Source organism: Filicampus tigris, chromosome 8 (assembly GCF_054856515.1).
Source record: "Filicampus tigris isolate MCC_2025a chromosome 8, RoL_Ftig_1.0, whole genome shotgun sequence".
Taxonomy (NCBI): Eukaryota; Metazoa; Chordata; class Actinopteri; order Syngnathiformes; family Syngnathidae; genus Filicampus; species Filicampus tigris.
In genome coordinates, this window is record NC_141224.1 from 7,552,670 (window position 1) to 7,569,252 (window position 16,583).

General features: G+C 41.8%; 3 protein-coding genes across 5 annotated transcripts in view; 1 reads left to right on the forward strand and 2 right to left on the reverse strand.

Annotated features, from left to right (window-relative positions):
- The window catches only part of grik5 (glutamate receptor, ionotropic, kainate 5), a 134,741-nt gene extending 126,494 nt beyond the window's left edge, over positions 1–8,247 (forward strand). For all 3 annotated transcript variants that reach the window (XM_086039362.1, XM_086039363.1, XM_086039361.1), the window contains one exon: positions 1,060–8,247. In XM_086039362.1, the coding sequence (XP_085895488.1) occupies positions 1,060–1,683 (624 nt within the window). In that variant the 3' untranslated portion in view covers positions 1,684–8,247. The remainder of the gene's footprint in view (positions 1–1,059) is intronic.
- LOC147143295 (uncharacterized) lies at positions 7,519–12,443 on the reverse strand. The gene is made up of 4 exons (XM_086039367.1): positions 12,353–12,443; positions 9,500–9,838; positions 8,809–8,914; positions 7,519–8,717 (listed from the first exon to the last, which is right to left on the reverse strand). The coding sequence occupies exons 1-4, from the start codon at positions 12,441–12,443 to the stop codon at positions 8,636–8,638; spliced, it is 618 nt and encodes a 205-aa protein (XP_085895493.1). The 3' UTR covers positions 7,519–8,635.
- Positions 12,444–14,871: 2,428 nt separating this feature from the next.
- The window catches only part of LOC147143296 (cell adhesion molecule CEACAM6-like), a 31,027-nt gene continuing 29,315 nt past the window's right edge, over positions 14,872–16,583 (reverse strand). Inside the window, exons 5-6 of the mRNA XM_086038458.1 lie at positions 16,418–16,510; positions 14,872–15,123 (exon numbers count right to left, since the gene is read on the reverse strand). Coding sequence (XP_085894584.1) covers positions 16,437–16,510 — 74 coding nt within the window. The 3' untranslated portion in view covers positions 14,872–15,123; positions 16,418–16,436. The remainder of the gene's footprint in view (positions 15,124–16,417; positions 16,511–16,583) is intronic.

Sequence of the window (16,583 nt, forward strand, 5' to 3'; positions counted from 1 at the left end):
ATCCTTACAAAACATGTATTGTTGGAAAGGGAACTCAACAAATCATTGAAATTAAAATCTGCTTCTTTAAACCCACTGGGTCATTTCCCATGGAACGACCCAAAAGCTACATAATAAACCATGAAATGTCATCATCTTGTACACCACAAATCGTCCAAAATGTACGTTGGTTGCACATGATGAAAATGTGGTAAACTCACATAGATTATTCAGTTATTTTCAAGGAGAAAAGGGGAAACCTTCATCGTTGTAAGTTTATATTCGTTAACTGAAATCCAACCAGAGTCGGTGATGCACTTTTCAGCTGTTGATTGAACACCGGTACAACAGTAAAGCACAATAAGCCCTCTCACATAGGAGCTGCTGTCAGCCACAGCTCTCTCCCAGACACCCACACGCAGACTCGCCAACGTCACATGGCACTCCACCAGGGCCCGCCTCTTAAAGTCACGTGCATGTAACCAGACACAACCATACGGACAGTATGTTCTATACATTTTATGCTTCGAGTTTTTTTGTGTGTTCAAATACATTCACAATGTGTTTATGAAGTGTTTTACTATGTTTGTAAAACTACAAAAATGTTTGTTTGTTTTTTAAATACAATCTCTCGATCGTGGCTTTTCACCTGGAACGTATGCCCCGCAATCAAAGTGGTTTCCCTCTAGTTTGACTCGTTTCTGTGATGGCCTGTCAAAATACTGCTTTTATGAAACCGGTTTGTGGTGCAAAAAAGGTTGGGGACCGCTGAACTTAACGACATTGGGTGTTGCCGTGTCTCTGGATTGTAATAACTCTCTCTGCTTTTTGGAAACTCTTCCCATCCCGAAATCCATTTCCCCCTCATTCCTGTCTTTCCACCTCCGCCGCTACCCTTTTTTTTGCATTGTGTCCATTCCTTTGGGCCTCGCTTCCACCGTTTTTTTGTTGCTTTTCCCATCCATGTGGTGTCTCGTTCCGCCGCTTGCCTACTCTTTGTCTTTCTTTTCCCTCCCTCTCGTCTTTACTTCCCCGCCCTCCCTTCCTACTCCTCGCCCTCCTTCCTGGGTGTCCTTTTAGGTGTCTGTCTGTCAGGAGATGATCACCGAATTCCGAAACGCCGTCTCCTGTAAGAAGAGCGCCCGCCTGCGCCGCCGCCGCCCGCTCAGCAGCTCCTCAGCGGCACTGCGCCACCCCAACCGCATCGCCCTGGGCGCCCCGCGGCCCTTGCGCCTGGTCCGAGAGATGCGCCTGAGCAATGGCAAACTCTACAGTGGAGCCGGCCCTCTCACCGGCGGGGCCGGAGGTGGAGGAGGCGCGGGGCCGCCCGATCTGGGCCCGGGTCCCCAGCGGCTCCTCGAAGATCCCCTTGGAGCTAACGCCACCCCACCTCCGCCAGCGCCCACCCCGGTGATGCTGCCCAGCCGCAGTTGCACCCACGTGAGGATCTGCCAGGAGTGCCGCCGCATCCAGAGCCTGAGATCGGACAGCAGTTTGGGTTCGACCATCACGAGGATACCGCCGTCGTCGGCGCCCCTGCCACGGCTGCCCCCGCCTCCTCCGCCGTCCTCGTCCAACACGGACAGCGAGGGCGGAGGGGGTCCCAGCCCCAGGCGGCTGCACAGTCCCCCGCACCACACCACCCGGCCCATTCCTCTTCAACAGAACCTGAACAAAGCGGACTTACTGGGGGACCAGGCCTAAGAGTGGAGCCAAGGTACTACTTGATCCTGAAACAGGGGGGGAAAAAAGGACGGGTAGATAAAGGAATTTAAAAAAAAACAAACAAGCGGATACAAAAACACGGAAACTTGAACCCATCGTTCGGGTGACTTTGAAGCCTTCCTCGCATGCGCTTTTGAACACTCCCGATTGGACAAAAACTGATGGAAGTGCTCATGGCCAGACCGTGCTTTTGATTCTTTCCCTTCTCTATGTGAGTGAGGCTTTTTTTTTTTCATCTTATTTCTTCAGCAGACACTTCCTGGAAGCTCGCAATCCCGCTAGCTGGAGGACATGTTGTACCTGTATGCTGTTTTAAATCGAACCGAAAGACTTCCCGAGGATTATTACATGTTTTATTCATTTTTTTGTCTTGTTTTGTTACCATTTGTTACCATTGTGGGAGTTCAATCAAAAGCCTTCTGTGACAATTGTGGTGGATTACGACAACGAGAAAACCTGACCGCGGCTAATTGTGTTTAAGAGTTTTGTGTCCCTCCCTTTGTGGCTATTGAAAGGATGCAAGTCAACATTGTGCAAACAGTTGCAAGAGTCTGGTCTGTAGTTCATTCTTACCAATATGTGTGTATGTGCGTGTGTATTTAAAAAGTGCGAGGATTCCAAGTGAGCAGAACCCGTGGCGGGCAGCACAGCACCCTTCTATTACAGTCTAGCGGGAGGCAGGAATGAATGTCCCTCGTTATCCGGCTCCCTTCCCCGGGAGATAGAAGATATGGCAGAAAGAAACTAAAAAAAAAAAAAAAGCAGTGAGGACTTTATCCTCTGTGATTAGATGGGTCCCGATCCTTTAATTCTGGGCATCTTTTTAAAGGGGTTTGTTGATGCGCCAGCAAGTTGTGACTGCAGCTACAGACTTGGCTGTCCGGCACGAAGGCCTTCCGCCAGAATGATAGACTCAACACAGCCTCGTCAATACTGTCTCAAGCTTTTGATTGCCTAATTACTCCCTTCTCCTGGCCGAGGGTGAAGCGCTTTGGAACTGAGCACGTTGATGGCATACCAATGACTGGACTGAGAGGAAATACATGTTTTTCGCTCGGGCAAAACGACTATCTCATGTTTTAATTGCAAGTCGTTAATGTTAGGGGCCCCCGTCGTTTCGAGCAAAACACTCAAGCGGTCGATGCGCTTGAAAGTTTGTGACTGACGTGAACGCCCGGTCGATGGTTCAAAGCATAACGGCCTTGTCCCCAATTCAGCCCATGAAAATCAATCTGCTCAGCTTGACTTTCAGTAGCGGTGACATTTTTAACATCTGTCAATGTCCACTTTTCAAATTGTGTTTTTTTTTTTTTAATTTGCTAAATGGATGTGCAGTTGCCATGGTCGCTGATGTCCCTGCTGGTTTAAACGTTGGGGTTAACCGGTCATCTACAAAACATAACTAGAAATGGTTTAAAACTGTGCACTGACAAAACACTGTAACCCCAAATAGTCTTAAACTGCATTCACACCAAATCCGTTGAGGGCGTTTCTGGGGGCGAGATTCAATTGAAGTCAATGTAGATTGCGCGTGCGGGGCGGCGCTGATGATGCGTTCGGAGCGGTGGGACGCGGAGCGAAGCACTGAAAATCCGTCCATTCGTCGCGGTTAAAACAGATGAACTTTTTTCCCCTCTTCGCCTCACGGCAGCCAATCAGCTTCAGCGAGTACTACGTCACACAAGGCGTCCTGTACACTCGGCGGGGTTTGTGTGGAGACTGCAAAATGGAGGAAAAGATTATCGTTGCGGTTTGTGGACATTCCCAAGCTATATGACACAGCCAGCTACCGGGACAAGAAAAAAAGAGCCCAGGCTTGGATAACCGCCGGCGAGGAGCTTGGGAGACCTGCGACGTTTTTACAATCTTTCTTTTGTTTTTTACACCTGTTGAACTTAGCAAGACGGCAATATTGTTTGCTTTAGCTTTAGCACAGTGTCGGTCACTTGATTGCGATGAATAAACACCCCTTTGTTGACCCTCAAACATCTGAACCTTGATCACAAACAGTCTTAAATCCTAAAGCACTCAACTCCTTGACCTGTACAGGAAACCTAAACCCCTAAGCACCATCATAACCAGCACCAACACCCTTCAACCTTAACCCCATTCACTTCCACGTTATTAACGTTAATCCATATCTATTACATTTTAATCCTTGTCACCAATCCTTGTAACCGCTACCCCCTTAATCCCCAGATTGCCTAAACCTTGACCACAAGTACTCTTAAACCACTTGGCCTAAACACTTTATCAATGAATCCTTTGATCATGAACCTTCACTGCCAAAATCCTGAATCCATAACATGAACCCTAAAAAGCCTCGCTCACTGGCGACGATGTCACCGTGTCAAATACGTCCCGGCGACTCAGGAGACCAAAATATCGCTTGCGCTCTCACCAGGGCGACATCTCGCAGAGACCAACATCACTGAATCGTTAAGGCAACATCGTGTAGAGATCCTGCACCCGAGTGAAGGTTTGATTATTCTCGATTATTATAGCAGGCCAGCGCCCGGCTCAGTCATGTGGTTGAGCGGGTCAAACATTGTCGCGTAGTCATCGTCATGAAGTGGCAAAGACACCTAATCGATGTTTCCTTGGTCGCCAGCGGGTCTCGGGGACCTCGCAGAGACGTCTCCCCAGTTGCGGACAGAATTAGTCCCCGCGACGTCTCCGAGATCTTCTGGGCACTTGAGAAGACTGTCCACAAGGTCTCAGAAAAAAATCGAACATGTTTATATTTACCATGACTCCCTGTTGAACCGGCTAGTCTTCAGGAGACATCGTGGAGATGTCTCTGCAACTAACGCTGACTCGAGTTGCCGTCAGGTCACCAATTAATCTCCAGGCCAGTGAGATCGGCCCTAAGCACTAAAATTTAGTGCCACTTTAACAACCTGACCACCGCTAACCCCCTAAAACCTTTTTTGAAGCCTCCTCAATTCAACTCCAAGCCTTAACCCTTGATTGACTGTGACAACAAGCTTCTATCTTAATTTAGCCGTCTTACGGGAGGTGCGCCCCTCTACTTGGAATCTTGTAGCAGTCAAGAATATGGACGGAACATTTAAGTCCGGCCATGTTGAGGTCAGTGGAAACAACATCGATGTCTGGTTCGCCCTTCATTTCAGTCCCTAATTAGCTCCTGAGATATTCCCAGCGGATTGCCGAGAGGAAACTAAATGAAGGCAATTGTTGGATGTTGTAAAATTCCCGGCTCACTTGTTCGGCATTCATGTTCGTTTGTGTCTTGTCTTTGAAGTTGTTGACGCTATTGCTTATGAATGTAACACTGCGACAGCCACCAGTTTCCTTTTTTTTTGCTCTGCTGATGGCTAAGCACTTTCCAATGATACAAGAAAGAGATTTTGTTAAAGCGGGGTGCACACATACTGACAACCGGACCAAATTTCAGCCTTTTCCCACCTTTGAGATCAAAGGCCAGAATCCCAGATGTCTCTGAAAGATTGTTCTGAGTGATTTATCCTGTGGTGTGGTGTGGTGTGGTGTGTGGGTGTGGGTGTTAGTGATTATTCCTCCCTAATCTAGATGGCTAAAGCGGAGCAAACACATACTTAAAAATTGATTATAATTTCAATGTTTTGCCTTCAGCAAAATCAGCAAAGGCCCAATTGTTGGATGTCTCTGAAAGATTATCCCAATCCAGAATGTGCTCTGTGTTAAAAGTGGCTAATCCTGCCAGTTCTGTTCGGAGAAAGGACACATCCAATAATCGTAAATCTTAAACAAGTTTGGTATTTACGATCTAAAAGCCTTATGCATGCGATTCACGCCGAGTTGGGCCGAGCCACGGACACCGTAATTGACATATGCTAACAGTTAGCCTTTTTACCTTTCCTCTACTCCTGCTGCTGATAATACTATTACTCTTCTTTTTATTTTCTGGCAATTTGGATGCCCTGTGGCACTGTGCTGCCTTTCACAGGTTGGTCTTGGTACTACAACCATCATTCTGCATGTGGTCTGCTGTGTTGCTCCTCTTGAGTACACTATATGCTAACAGTGTTCTAAGCACATGACATTTTTTTTTCTCATTGTGTCAGTCAGTGATGTCAGGTGTTAAAAGTCAGATTCTGTGTACCCCGCTTTAACGGCAGGCATAATCCGAGCGTCAAGTTCAGCAGGTGATTGGAAAAAAAAAAAAAGGCAAAACAAACCATTATCCGAACTCTCAGCAGTCTGCGATCAAACGTGTTTTGTCCAAGAGCATTTTGTACACAGTGTTCTTTGTGTAGGTTTGTTGACTTTTTTTTTCTTCTTTCCATTTCTATGCCATTTCCATTTCAGACCAACACCAATATGAGTAGGGATGGGTCCCGAGCACCAATACTAAACTCGCCCCAGGTCTTAGTTTTTAAAGCAACACTGTCATATGTCAGTTTTTGTTAATTATGTCGGCGCCATGTGGACAAAAGTGGTAATGTTTTGACAAAAGTCAACCACATTTCCCAAGCGCGGCAGAACATAGTGTTGTGAAATCCTGAGCTCTGGCTGGCCCGCAAGTTGGACTGAATTACATTTCTATTTCCAGTGGCTGTGTGAAAGATGAATAGCGATGAGGTACTGAATCTAATTTTGTTTAAACAATACTTTTGTTTTTTGTTTTGGGGCTTCTGCCATGACACTAGTAACAGCGCGTAGACGTTCGAATCGACTTTATAGCGAAAGGAGGAAGTGAGTATGCCGTAAAGCAATTCAGGATATTTGTATTTTTTTGTGTGTCAGGGTTGCTCCCATCCTCCTCAAAGTTGCTTAATGGCAGTAAAACGATATGTTGCGTTCTCGTCAGGGTTCGTTCAAGGTCGCAAATGTTCACAAACGGTCGCCAGACGTTTGCCTGTATTTCGCAAGGGAATTTTGAACATTCCTAAGAAAAACCACTAAACTGTAGGCATACGTTTTGCGTTGAACGAACCCTAATGAACCCTGACGTGAAGGCACTTTTTGCTCCCTTCGCCAACACTCGCAAATGTTCACCACTCAGTGGGATAAGGGCTTTTACAAGGGAAGTCAACCCAAACATATTTTTTCAAGAATATATTCTATGCAGGCCCACTATTTGAATCAAGACCTTCTGATTAATGTGAAATATGAGTTGAGCAGCAAAATTCACCTGTTTTTAGCCATCTCAGCGGGTGGCCATGTTGTCACTTCTGTCGACTGAAAATGACAAAATGACGACTGTTTTCTGAAGCTGAGCTATGATTGGTCATTATCTGAGGGTGTGAGATGTCATTTTCAGGCAACACAAGTGACAAAATAGCCACCTCCAGAGATGGCTAAAAACGTGTGGATTTAGTTGCTTAATTTATATTCCACAAACACAATATTAATCAGAATGCTGTGTTTCAATTAGTGAGCCTGCAAAGAAACATATTCCTAAAAAAAATATATATATGTTTGGGTTGACTTCCGCTTTATGTCAGCGGCTTTCCGAGGAATGAGGTTTTAATAACATACACTTAGGCAGCGCAAGCTGGCGACATTTACATTGGGTTGGCTCTGCTACTAGGAACGTAGCAGTTGAGTGTTTCACTCTAGGCATGACTAATCGATTTTCACTCAATGCAACCGTTACACTAACATAAAAGTTTGGTTATTCTTAGTTTAATTGGTTGTGCCTCATGTGACTGGAGAGGGGCGGAGCGATGACATCGCAACATCGCTGCGCAATCCAAATTGTCACATGTGCAATCAATTATTAAAATGTCAGGAGGAAACACGAGCACTCTTAACAAACATATAGGAAAATGTGCATCTCACCTCACAGAAGTGCTTTTTGCAGCCGAACAGCATTTTCCAGCCTTGCTGCTCTACACAACTTTAATTTCACACAAAATAATTGTTTATATAACGTTTAACAGTAGAATAGTGATTTGTTCAAACCATTTCTTTTTATTTATTTATTTCACATTAAAGTCATTGTAGTTGCAAGACAAGTACGTGTATTAAAAAAAAAAAAGCAGTGTGAGTGCCAATATTTTTGTTTTGGTGTTTTTCTAAATAATAAAAAAGGTTGCAGACAAGAATATCGTTAAGGCACCGGATTGATAAGCAGTATCATTAAGAGTAATAGAATCAATCAAATCTTATCAATACACATCCCTAATTATGAGGCTATCAAGAAGATGAAACATACACTGTCTGTGAACTAAGTTCTCGGTGTGAAAATCAATGGGAAGGGAGGGTCACAAAACCCAATCTCGAGTGGTCACTCACGCAAAAAGTGTGTGTGTGTGTGTGTGTGTATGTGCGGGGGGTTTGGGGTGCTTTTTTTTTTGTTCCTTTCTTTTGGGTGGACTATTTTCATATTTCTAAACTAGTGCTAAATGGATTATTGAAACACCGTCATAAATATTCTGATTACATTGTTGCTATTATTCCTGTTGCTGAACAAGAGGAAATTTACTGTGCGTGTGGGTGATGGCGGCAGGGAAGAGGGAGTCCGGTCACCCTGTTGTGCAAAACTCCTAGACAGATCAAACTTGTTTTGGAATAAAAACATTGAAACAGACGCCAGCACCACACGTCTTGTCGCTTGAAACATGCACACTTGATGTTTGTAAGGACTGTGAAGATTGAGAATGAAGGGCAAATAGCTCGAAATTGTTGTTTTTAACAAACGCTTAGTTTGTGAAAGGCAACATTGATACGGTCTAATCTTTCACATAAAAACGAATCTTTGATTCATGTTTTATCATATTCTCCCAGTGAAAAACCTTATCATTAGGCAGGCCAAGATTTGGCCAACCCGGGCATCCACAGGAAGGGTTCAAATCAAGTTAAATTGATTTGTCACTTCATACATTAAATTATGATGAATTATTATTATTGCGGTGGTTGTTACTAAAACGACTACTAATAATGATGATAATGATGATGATAATAATGATGATCAACTATTTTCTTAGCTTGTCAAATCAACCGCCGGCACATGTGTCTCTTTCTCACTTGTGGTAACGCTGTACTTGACTTTGAACGCCTCACACCTGAGAAAAAAGGGGAAACAAAACAGAATTGTCACTTCTGCTTTATTGTGAACCCTCCGCTTGGCGGAAGCGTGATTTTGAAAGGTGCGACCTTATTCGTAGAATACTGAGGTAGGTGGTGACCGCCATGACTGCCATGATGAGCAGGAAGAGGCCCAGAGCGATCATCTGTGGCATTATGTCCACGTATGTGGGATCTGGAAAGGAGACACGCTAGCACTTTACAGTTAAAGTGAGTTCTTAACTCATTCACTGCCAGACATTTTCAGACCCTCTTTTACCCTAACGTTTGAAAGAATTTGAAAAAATATAAGTTCCTGGGACTGAATGGCTGAACTGTGAAAAGACAAATACATTCGTCAATGGCAGTGAATGAGTTCATAGCATTGGAGCACAGTGAAATTTTCCATCCAGTCATCCATGTTCTATAACGCTTGTCCTCTGAGCTGCATCTCGCCCCAACTCAGCAAGAATTAGACTTCAGCTCAGCTGTGACCAGAAAGAACTGCTATAGAAAATGGATACAGTAGGTCAGGGATGGACAATTGACAATTAGAGAGGGGCACAATTTTTCCTCAGTGCTACTGAGGGCCCACATAGGACCACGCACGTCCTAACCATGTATGACAAAAATAATGCAACAACAAAAAAACAGGTTTGAAGCAAACGAGATAACCAAAATACTGTTTTCCTGCGCAAAGTGGTCTCTTGCAGAGATGAGCATTCTGCCCCAGTGACAGAACGGTCCGTCAGTCCCGTTTTGCCCCTTTAACAACACTCACCATAGACATCAAGCTTTGTGATGGTAATGAAAGAGCTTCCAAATTTCAACTGTTTTAAATTGCAGTTGTAAATCCCCGAATCGGACATCTTCATGTCCATGACGACCAATCGTTTTTCTGTCACCTCCAAGCGGCCGCTCAAAGGAATATTGCTCCTAACCTCCAACATGCCAACGCTCAACAAGGTCTTCGAATTTGCCGCTGCGGCTGCTCCCTTGATGATCCAAAGGGTGTCTATCGGGTAACATTTCTTAAAATGGTCTGGCTGCCGACACACCAGTGTCACGTCTTGACCCACGGGCACCCTCACGTTCCGATGTTCAATCAACTCACAACAACCTGGGGGCAAAAGATAAGAAGAAATGCTCTCATGTGTACACCAGGGTTGGAATCGTTTTGGATTTTTCATTATACTTTGTTTTAATTTTGTTTTGACTTTTTTTTTTAAAAATCATGTTAGTTTTAATTCGTTTTTAGAGCAGAACTAAACAGTACACATGCGCAGAAGCTATGCGCAGTAAGTCAAAATGGTGTCAATCATAAACACAGGCTAAAAACCGTGACATATTTTGTATTTTTTAAGCAAATGTGGCGTCGAAGCAGTTGCAACTCTTATCATGAAGTAGTATATTTTCTACGATTCATTCGGATCATCAGTTGTCATTCCAATATGATAATTCGCTGATCTCTTTTCCACGCCCACTCGACTCCCAATTGGGGCCACCACCGATTTGAGCGCAGCTTATTTATCACATTCATGTGGTTGAAGAATTGCAGATCAGTGCTGGTCTTAACCAAAAATTTTGAGTCCGGCCAGTCCGAGAGCGAGACAAGACAAAGGCTTTTGGGAGCTGAGTCCAAGACCAGACCTAGACCTTCAAAATGTTATCTCAAGACCAAGATGGGTCTCAAGTGTACAACACTAAATGGAACCACTCAGAGCTAAATTGGGCTAACTCCTTTTACAAAAAGTCAAATAGAAAATTCTTGTCTTTGAGATGAAATTGGCAGTGTTGGCTCCAGAGCACTTCCGATAGGGGAGCATTGGGTTAGTGTGCTAAAAATTGCGTGCTCAGCCTTAAAAAACAAGCGCATGAGCGTTCTAGAACAATCATTCCACTACGGGAATGGGTGAATTAAACACATGGCCTAGCTTTAGAAGAGTTGAAGCAGCAAGTGTGCATTTTTCTAGATGTGCCGGATGGCGGTGTCCTTCTACTCGCTTGCGCATTTTCAGGTCATGTCCCTCAAACGCCAGCTGAACCAACCGGGACTTTTATTTTACGGAGCACATGACAGAGTGAGAATGAATTCTCGCATATTGCCTTGGAGGCGCCAATTGCGAGGCTAAATTTGAAAGCTGTCAGCACATTTAACACTTAGCTAACTAATTATAAAGTACTTTGACAGGAAGTGACGTGACTCTATTCAAATGATCAACAGTGATTCCCTTATTTTACTTTGATCGTCTTTTATCTTTATCACACTGTTTGTGGCTGGAACTGCAAAAGTGTATTGCTGCCGCACCAGAAAAACAAACTTCAATATCACATGAACGTGATACGCTTCACATTTTAACATGTCAAATTTTACGTTATAACTTGATAAGTTTCATGTTTGAACATAATAGATTTCACATTCTAATGTGATATCTTTTACATTATAAGATAATAAATTTGACATTAAAATTATGAATTTCTTTTTATAATGTGATAAATTTTACTTTTGAATGGGATTAATTTCACATTATAACATGATAAATTTCACATTTTAAAGTAATACATTTCGCACTATAACAATTTTCATGTTCTAATGTGATAAAGTTCACATTTTAATGTGATATCTTTCTCACTATAACATCATAAATTTCACATTTCAACCTGATCAATTTTACGTTTGAATGCGATCAATTTCATCTCATTTTAAGGTGAAAAATTTCACATTTTAAGGTGTTGAGTTACATGATGTAATGTGATATGATTCACATTAAAATTGCGATAAATTTGACTGCAGCATTCGGCAAAACAAAGCGAAGCCGTTCCTTCCTGTTGAGTTCGCTGGTGGAACCCTTTGTAGGTATGTGTCTCTTACATAAATCTTAATCTTTGTAAACAATTTGCCTTTTTTTTTTTTTAATAACACTATCATAGAAGAGCAGCTGTTTTATAGCTAGACAAGACACAAAAGGGACTCCGCCAGTGGCCTGACCGGGAAGAAATTGCTTCATTTTGTTTTACATAATGTGGAAGTCAAACATATGTTATAAAGTGAGAAGTTTCACGTTTTAACACGAGAAGAGAAGTTATCAAGGTGAAAGGTGAAACTTATCAAGTTAAAAATGGGATGAATTTCTTTCTATTCTATTTTTTGCTGGGGGAAAAAAACTAAGTTTACCAGAGCTTCTACATTAGCTCATGTCTTAGTGAAGCAGCATGTGACTCATTACCCAAATTAGACTTAGATGTCCTTTAACTATCATTCAAATATCCCGGTGAAGCAGCATGCGACTCATTACCCTAATTAGACTTAGACCTAGACTTCCTTTATTGTCATTCAAATATCCTGAGTATATAGAACGAAATATCGTTACATGGCTGAAGCAGAAGTTAAAAAAAACCCACAAAAAAAACCACCCAAATCAACATGTTCCAAGTCAGACAACAATTGTCATCACAAGGCGGCACCTTGCACCCCTGCTCTATACAATTTCTCCGATTTCCTGCTAGAAAGACAAACCTCTGTGTCCCACAGCATTTTTGACAGTAATTTAGGGGAATGACACAACTTAAATAATTTGTGAAACAAACAAACAAACAAACAAAAAAACAAACAAACAAACAAACAAATACTCACCCCAGGTTGAGATGCAAAGGAGCCACAGCAGAGCAGGGTTTAACTTGCCCGTCATTGTTATAGAAGGAGAACTAAAAGACGCAAGCGGCATCACGTTTCCAGTAAGACCATAAACAGGAAGTAATACAAACAGTATAAAATAGTAATCATATATTGGAGGGAGAATTACTTTTTTAATTTTTTTTTTTTTTTTATTGTATTTATTTATTTTTTACTTTTTTTAGTGAGTTGTTTTGGTGGAGGTGGAGCAAAATTAAACAAAATAAAAAATGTTAATCTTATTTTAATCACTTCATTGAAACTGGTGAAAGACACGGCAAAAAAAACAGGAAGTCAAACACGTGTTGAGTGACGTGTGTGCGTGCGCGCGTTCTAGTCATTTCTACTTGTGCAACAGCGACACTGTGCGGTCAAGTGGAGAGGTTGATGGTCGAGTATGAGGGGCCGTTAGGAAGGCTTTGGGTATACCCTTACACAGACAGACCGACAGACACTACGGTCCACTTGACTCCAGTTAATAATGTCACTCTCTAGGACACGCCCCTTTAATTCACATCCAACACAAGAATGCTACAGTATAGTGAAAAACAGTCTACTTCTTTACATTCTCTTTTTATGTTTTATACAATAGTGTTATTCTTCTTTCCACATAACATGAATCAAAATTTAATAACAGATTTGATTTAAAAAAAAAAATAATAATAATAATCCTCTCTCCTTCGATCTGCTCTGCTCTCTTCCCCTGGGACCATTTTCCTCACGCCGATTGTTTTGCTAGCCGCTTCTCTGTACACCTGCGCTCATTGCGCAGTAAGAAGATGGAAAAGTCCTGTAGTGGTCTCCATATCATGACACTAAGCATCCAGTTGAATGACTCCCACACTTTGACGTAACTACTGGAGTTGTGTGAAGACAACCGCAAAAGGAGCAATACGGCGCATTTATTTAAAGCCTCTTCTCACCAGTGGGCCGCCGTTAAGCTTCCTCCCCCCTGAGGGAAACGCGCCGCTAAATAATTATCTGCCTGGCTAAAAGAGCCGCAGGTGTCGACCCAGCTAATCAGGTCAGTGATGCAAAGCCTTTCATTTGCTTCCAATCAGCTTGTTGCCCCGCGTGTAAATCGCTGGTGTAAAAAGGCTTGACGGGAATAACAACTCGTGTGGCATTTGGCACAGTCAGGGGGTGACTTTAATGCAAATGTATTTCTGTAACGTTATTCCTAATCACTATCAGATACTGTATGCTCAGTCTATTTGAAGTGTGGCGTTAATTTATCCAAGCGAACGAATTACAGAAATAAGGTGTAACAATTACATTTATATAATGATCATAAAATTATTTTTCCCCCGAGCCAAAAAGAATAATGCATATATTTGGGTTGCGGCGTTTATTTATTCAAGTGAACGACACATGAGGAAATTAATTTACAAATGTATTCTCATGATATCAAGTAATTGTAATAAAAGAAAAAATTTCCTTAGTGGCGGAAAAAATGAAGCATCTTTTTGAGGTGTGCCAGCTATTCATTAAAATGAACGACCCACACAACAATTCATTCAGGGTAAGGTGTTAAAAATGCATTCATGTATCAATCAACTGGTGGGTATAAGTCTTTTTCTGAGGGGGGAAATTAGGTATCTATTTTAGGTGTGGCATTGATTTATTCAAATGAATGACATACAGAGATTGATATGGGGTAAGGTGTTACAAACACATTTATTTATTAAACAACTAATAGTGATTTTTTTTAAAGCATTGTTTGACTTGAAGGTAAGAAAAAAATAATGTAGCTATTAGCAGAGATGGGCATTCCGTCCCAGGGACGGAACGCTCCGTCCGTCCGTCCCTTTTGAGGATGGAGGACGAGAAGGTTTTTTTTTTTTTTTTTTTTTTTCCAAAAAGGCCAGACTAAGCAAGGACGAAAGTGGGTTTTCGAAAATGAGGCATCTATTAGAGGTGTGGCATTGACTTATTCTTGTGAATGACACACAAAGATCAATTTGTCGTCGTAAGATATTGGAAGCATATTTGTATAATAAACGACTAATAGTAATACAAGCATTTGTTTCCTTAAAGGTCCATGTAAAAGTCTTTCTGAGGTGAAAATAAGGCATCTATTTGAGGTGAGGTGTCCATTTATCCAAGTGAATTGAAAAACGGTTCATTTGGGGTGAGGTGCAAAATTGAACTTCAACTAATAGTAATCAAAGAGGGTTTTTTTTTTCCTAGAGGGACAAAAAATGAGGGGCCTATGACTAACTACTACTATGACTAACTACTATTATTCTAACACTATATAATGACCACATTTTAAATGAAATTCTGCCAAAGTCCAACAAAAGGTGATTGATTGTAGCTCTGAGTTTTGACAGAAAATGCATCAATATGAACCTGTTGTGTTGGAGCTCATGACAGTACAGGTGTACCTAATGTTTTGGACATTGAGGGTAAGAGGTGTGTAGTAACAGCCCAACGCGGGGGGGATTCATTTCCAGAAGAATCACAGAAACATATTTCTTGCGTGCATAATCAGCACATTTATTTCAGTGAGTGTTGAGGCAGGATTAATAAACACAGCGTTAGAGGCAACTGATATTCACGATGGTGCATATGAATCCTTGAGTCAACGTTTGCAGGACTTTTGATTGTTTAAATGCTTTAATTGCGTCTCCATGGCGACACTTGTGCAAAGTCTTTTTAATAAGGCTCCTCCGTCCTAAGCCGCCGCATTAGGAAGAGAATGGGAACCTTGACAAACCACCTGTCTGGTTCTAGGAGAGAAAAAAACAGACAATCTTATTGAAGAATTGTTTTTTTTGACTGTGATTTTGAGGCAGTCTGGCCTCGAGCTTATTTGAAGATCTTTTCAGATATGAATGTGTCCATAGTTTTCATAGCTTGCAGGTTTTACATGAATCAATCAACCTGATCATCACACCAAAAATGGAACATTGACTTGCTATCAGCTGATTTAATGTGATTGTATTTTGCACATGTGTTAGGTCCAATTCCTAAAAGACAGCAATGTTGTCTTGTTTGTTTGTGTCTATGTGTGGTGTATTTAAATGAGACAAATATAAATTGTATTTTTTTAATTACTTGTATACAGATCGGGGTGTTTTCCGCCAGAAAAACAAGTAAATCTTATTCAACAAAAATAAATTGTTTAAACATACACGCACAAAACACACACACAGCTTTCCCCCAGGAGAGTCTGCAAGCTTAATGCTAACACACAATGCAAAACGCCATTGACGGGCTAGCGAATAGCATAGCTGTTGTCGTGTTACAACCAATTAAGCAACAGTTATCTTTCTCTGTGAGAAATGACTACTGTAATATTACTGCAGCACTTGTATGCTTCTTTGCATGATGTGTGTCTGTGTTATACTGCCCCCTGGCGAACAGGGTGTGCACACAAGAAGGGGCCACAAAGAATTCATACCAAATTGTTTCATTCTTTACATTCTATGTAATTATGTTATGACAGATGTCTTGTATTAAGTACAATACCGTAGTTGATTGTGGATTGTCATTTTTGAATGAAAAACATATATATTTTTTTAATTGGTGTTTTATGAGGGCCCGGAACCCATGAGTGGAATTTCTGTTTATTTCAATAGCGAAAGATGATATGAGATACAAGTTGCACCCCTGCATAATCATCATCGTTATATGAGTATGAATATTGTTATTATTGACAGAATCCAGTGTTCTAACTAGGGTCTGACTGATATGGATTTATTTTAGGCCAAGTTCGCTATTTGGCAGCAGAAAATTCCAATAACCGATTAATTGAGAAAATATCAAATGCAGAAAATAATTTTAAATCTTTGGTCTATTAACGCTTACAACAATAACGATACGAATTACAGGCAGACGATTTGACCCTTTTACATGACAGTACTTTGTCCTGTCATATTTTTTAAACGCTACAACAGAGAGAAAAAAAGTTTTTTGGGCAGAAAAAAAAATAGGTGGAAGACGGCAGAATTTTCCAAGGGCTAATATGAGTCAATTAAATTGGCTGGCCAATTAATCGGTGGGGCCGTAGTTCTAACTCACCTCGTCAACTTCTTTTACGCTACGAAAACCACCTGAGGCTGGTTGCACTCATCACTAGCGCTGAAAACGACCAGCAGGGGGCGACGCAGGACGCTTCATGACATCAGCAAAAGAGCAACAATGGGAAACATCAGGAAAGAGAATTTCATATTTTCACAAGCGCCGC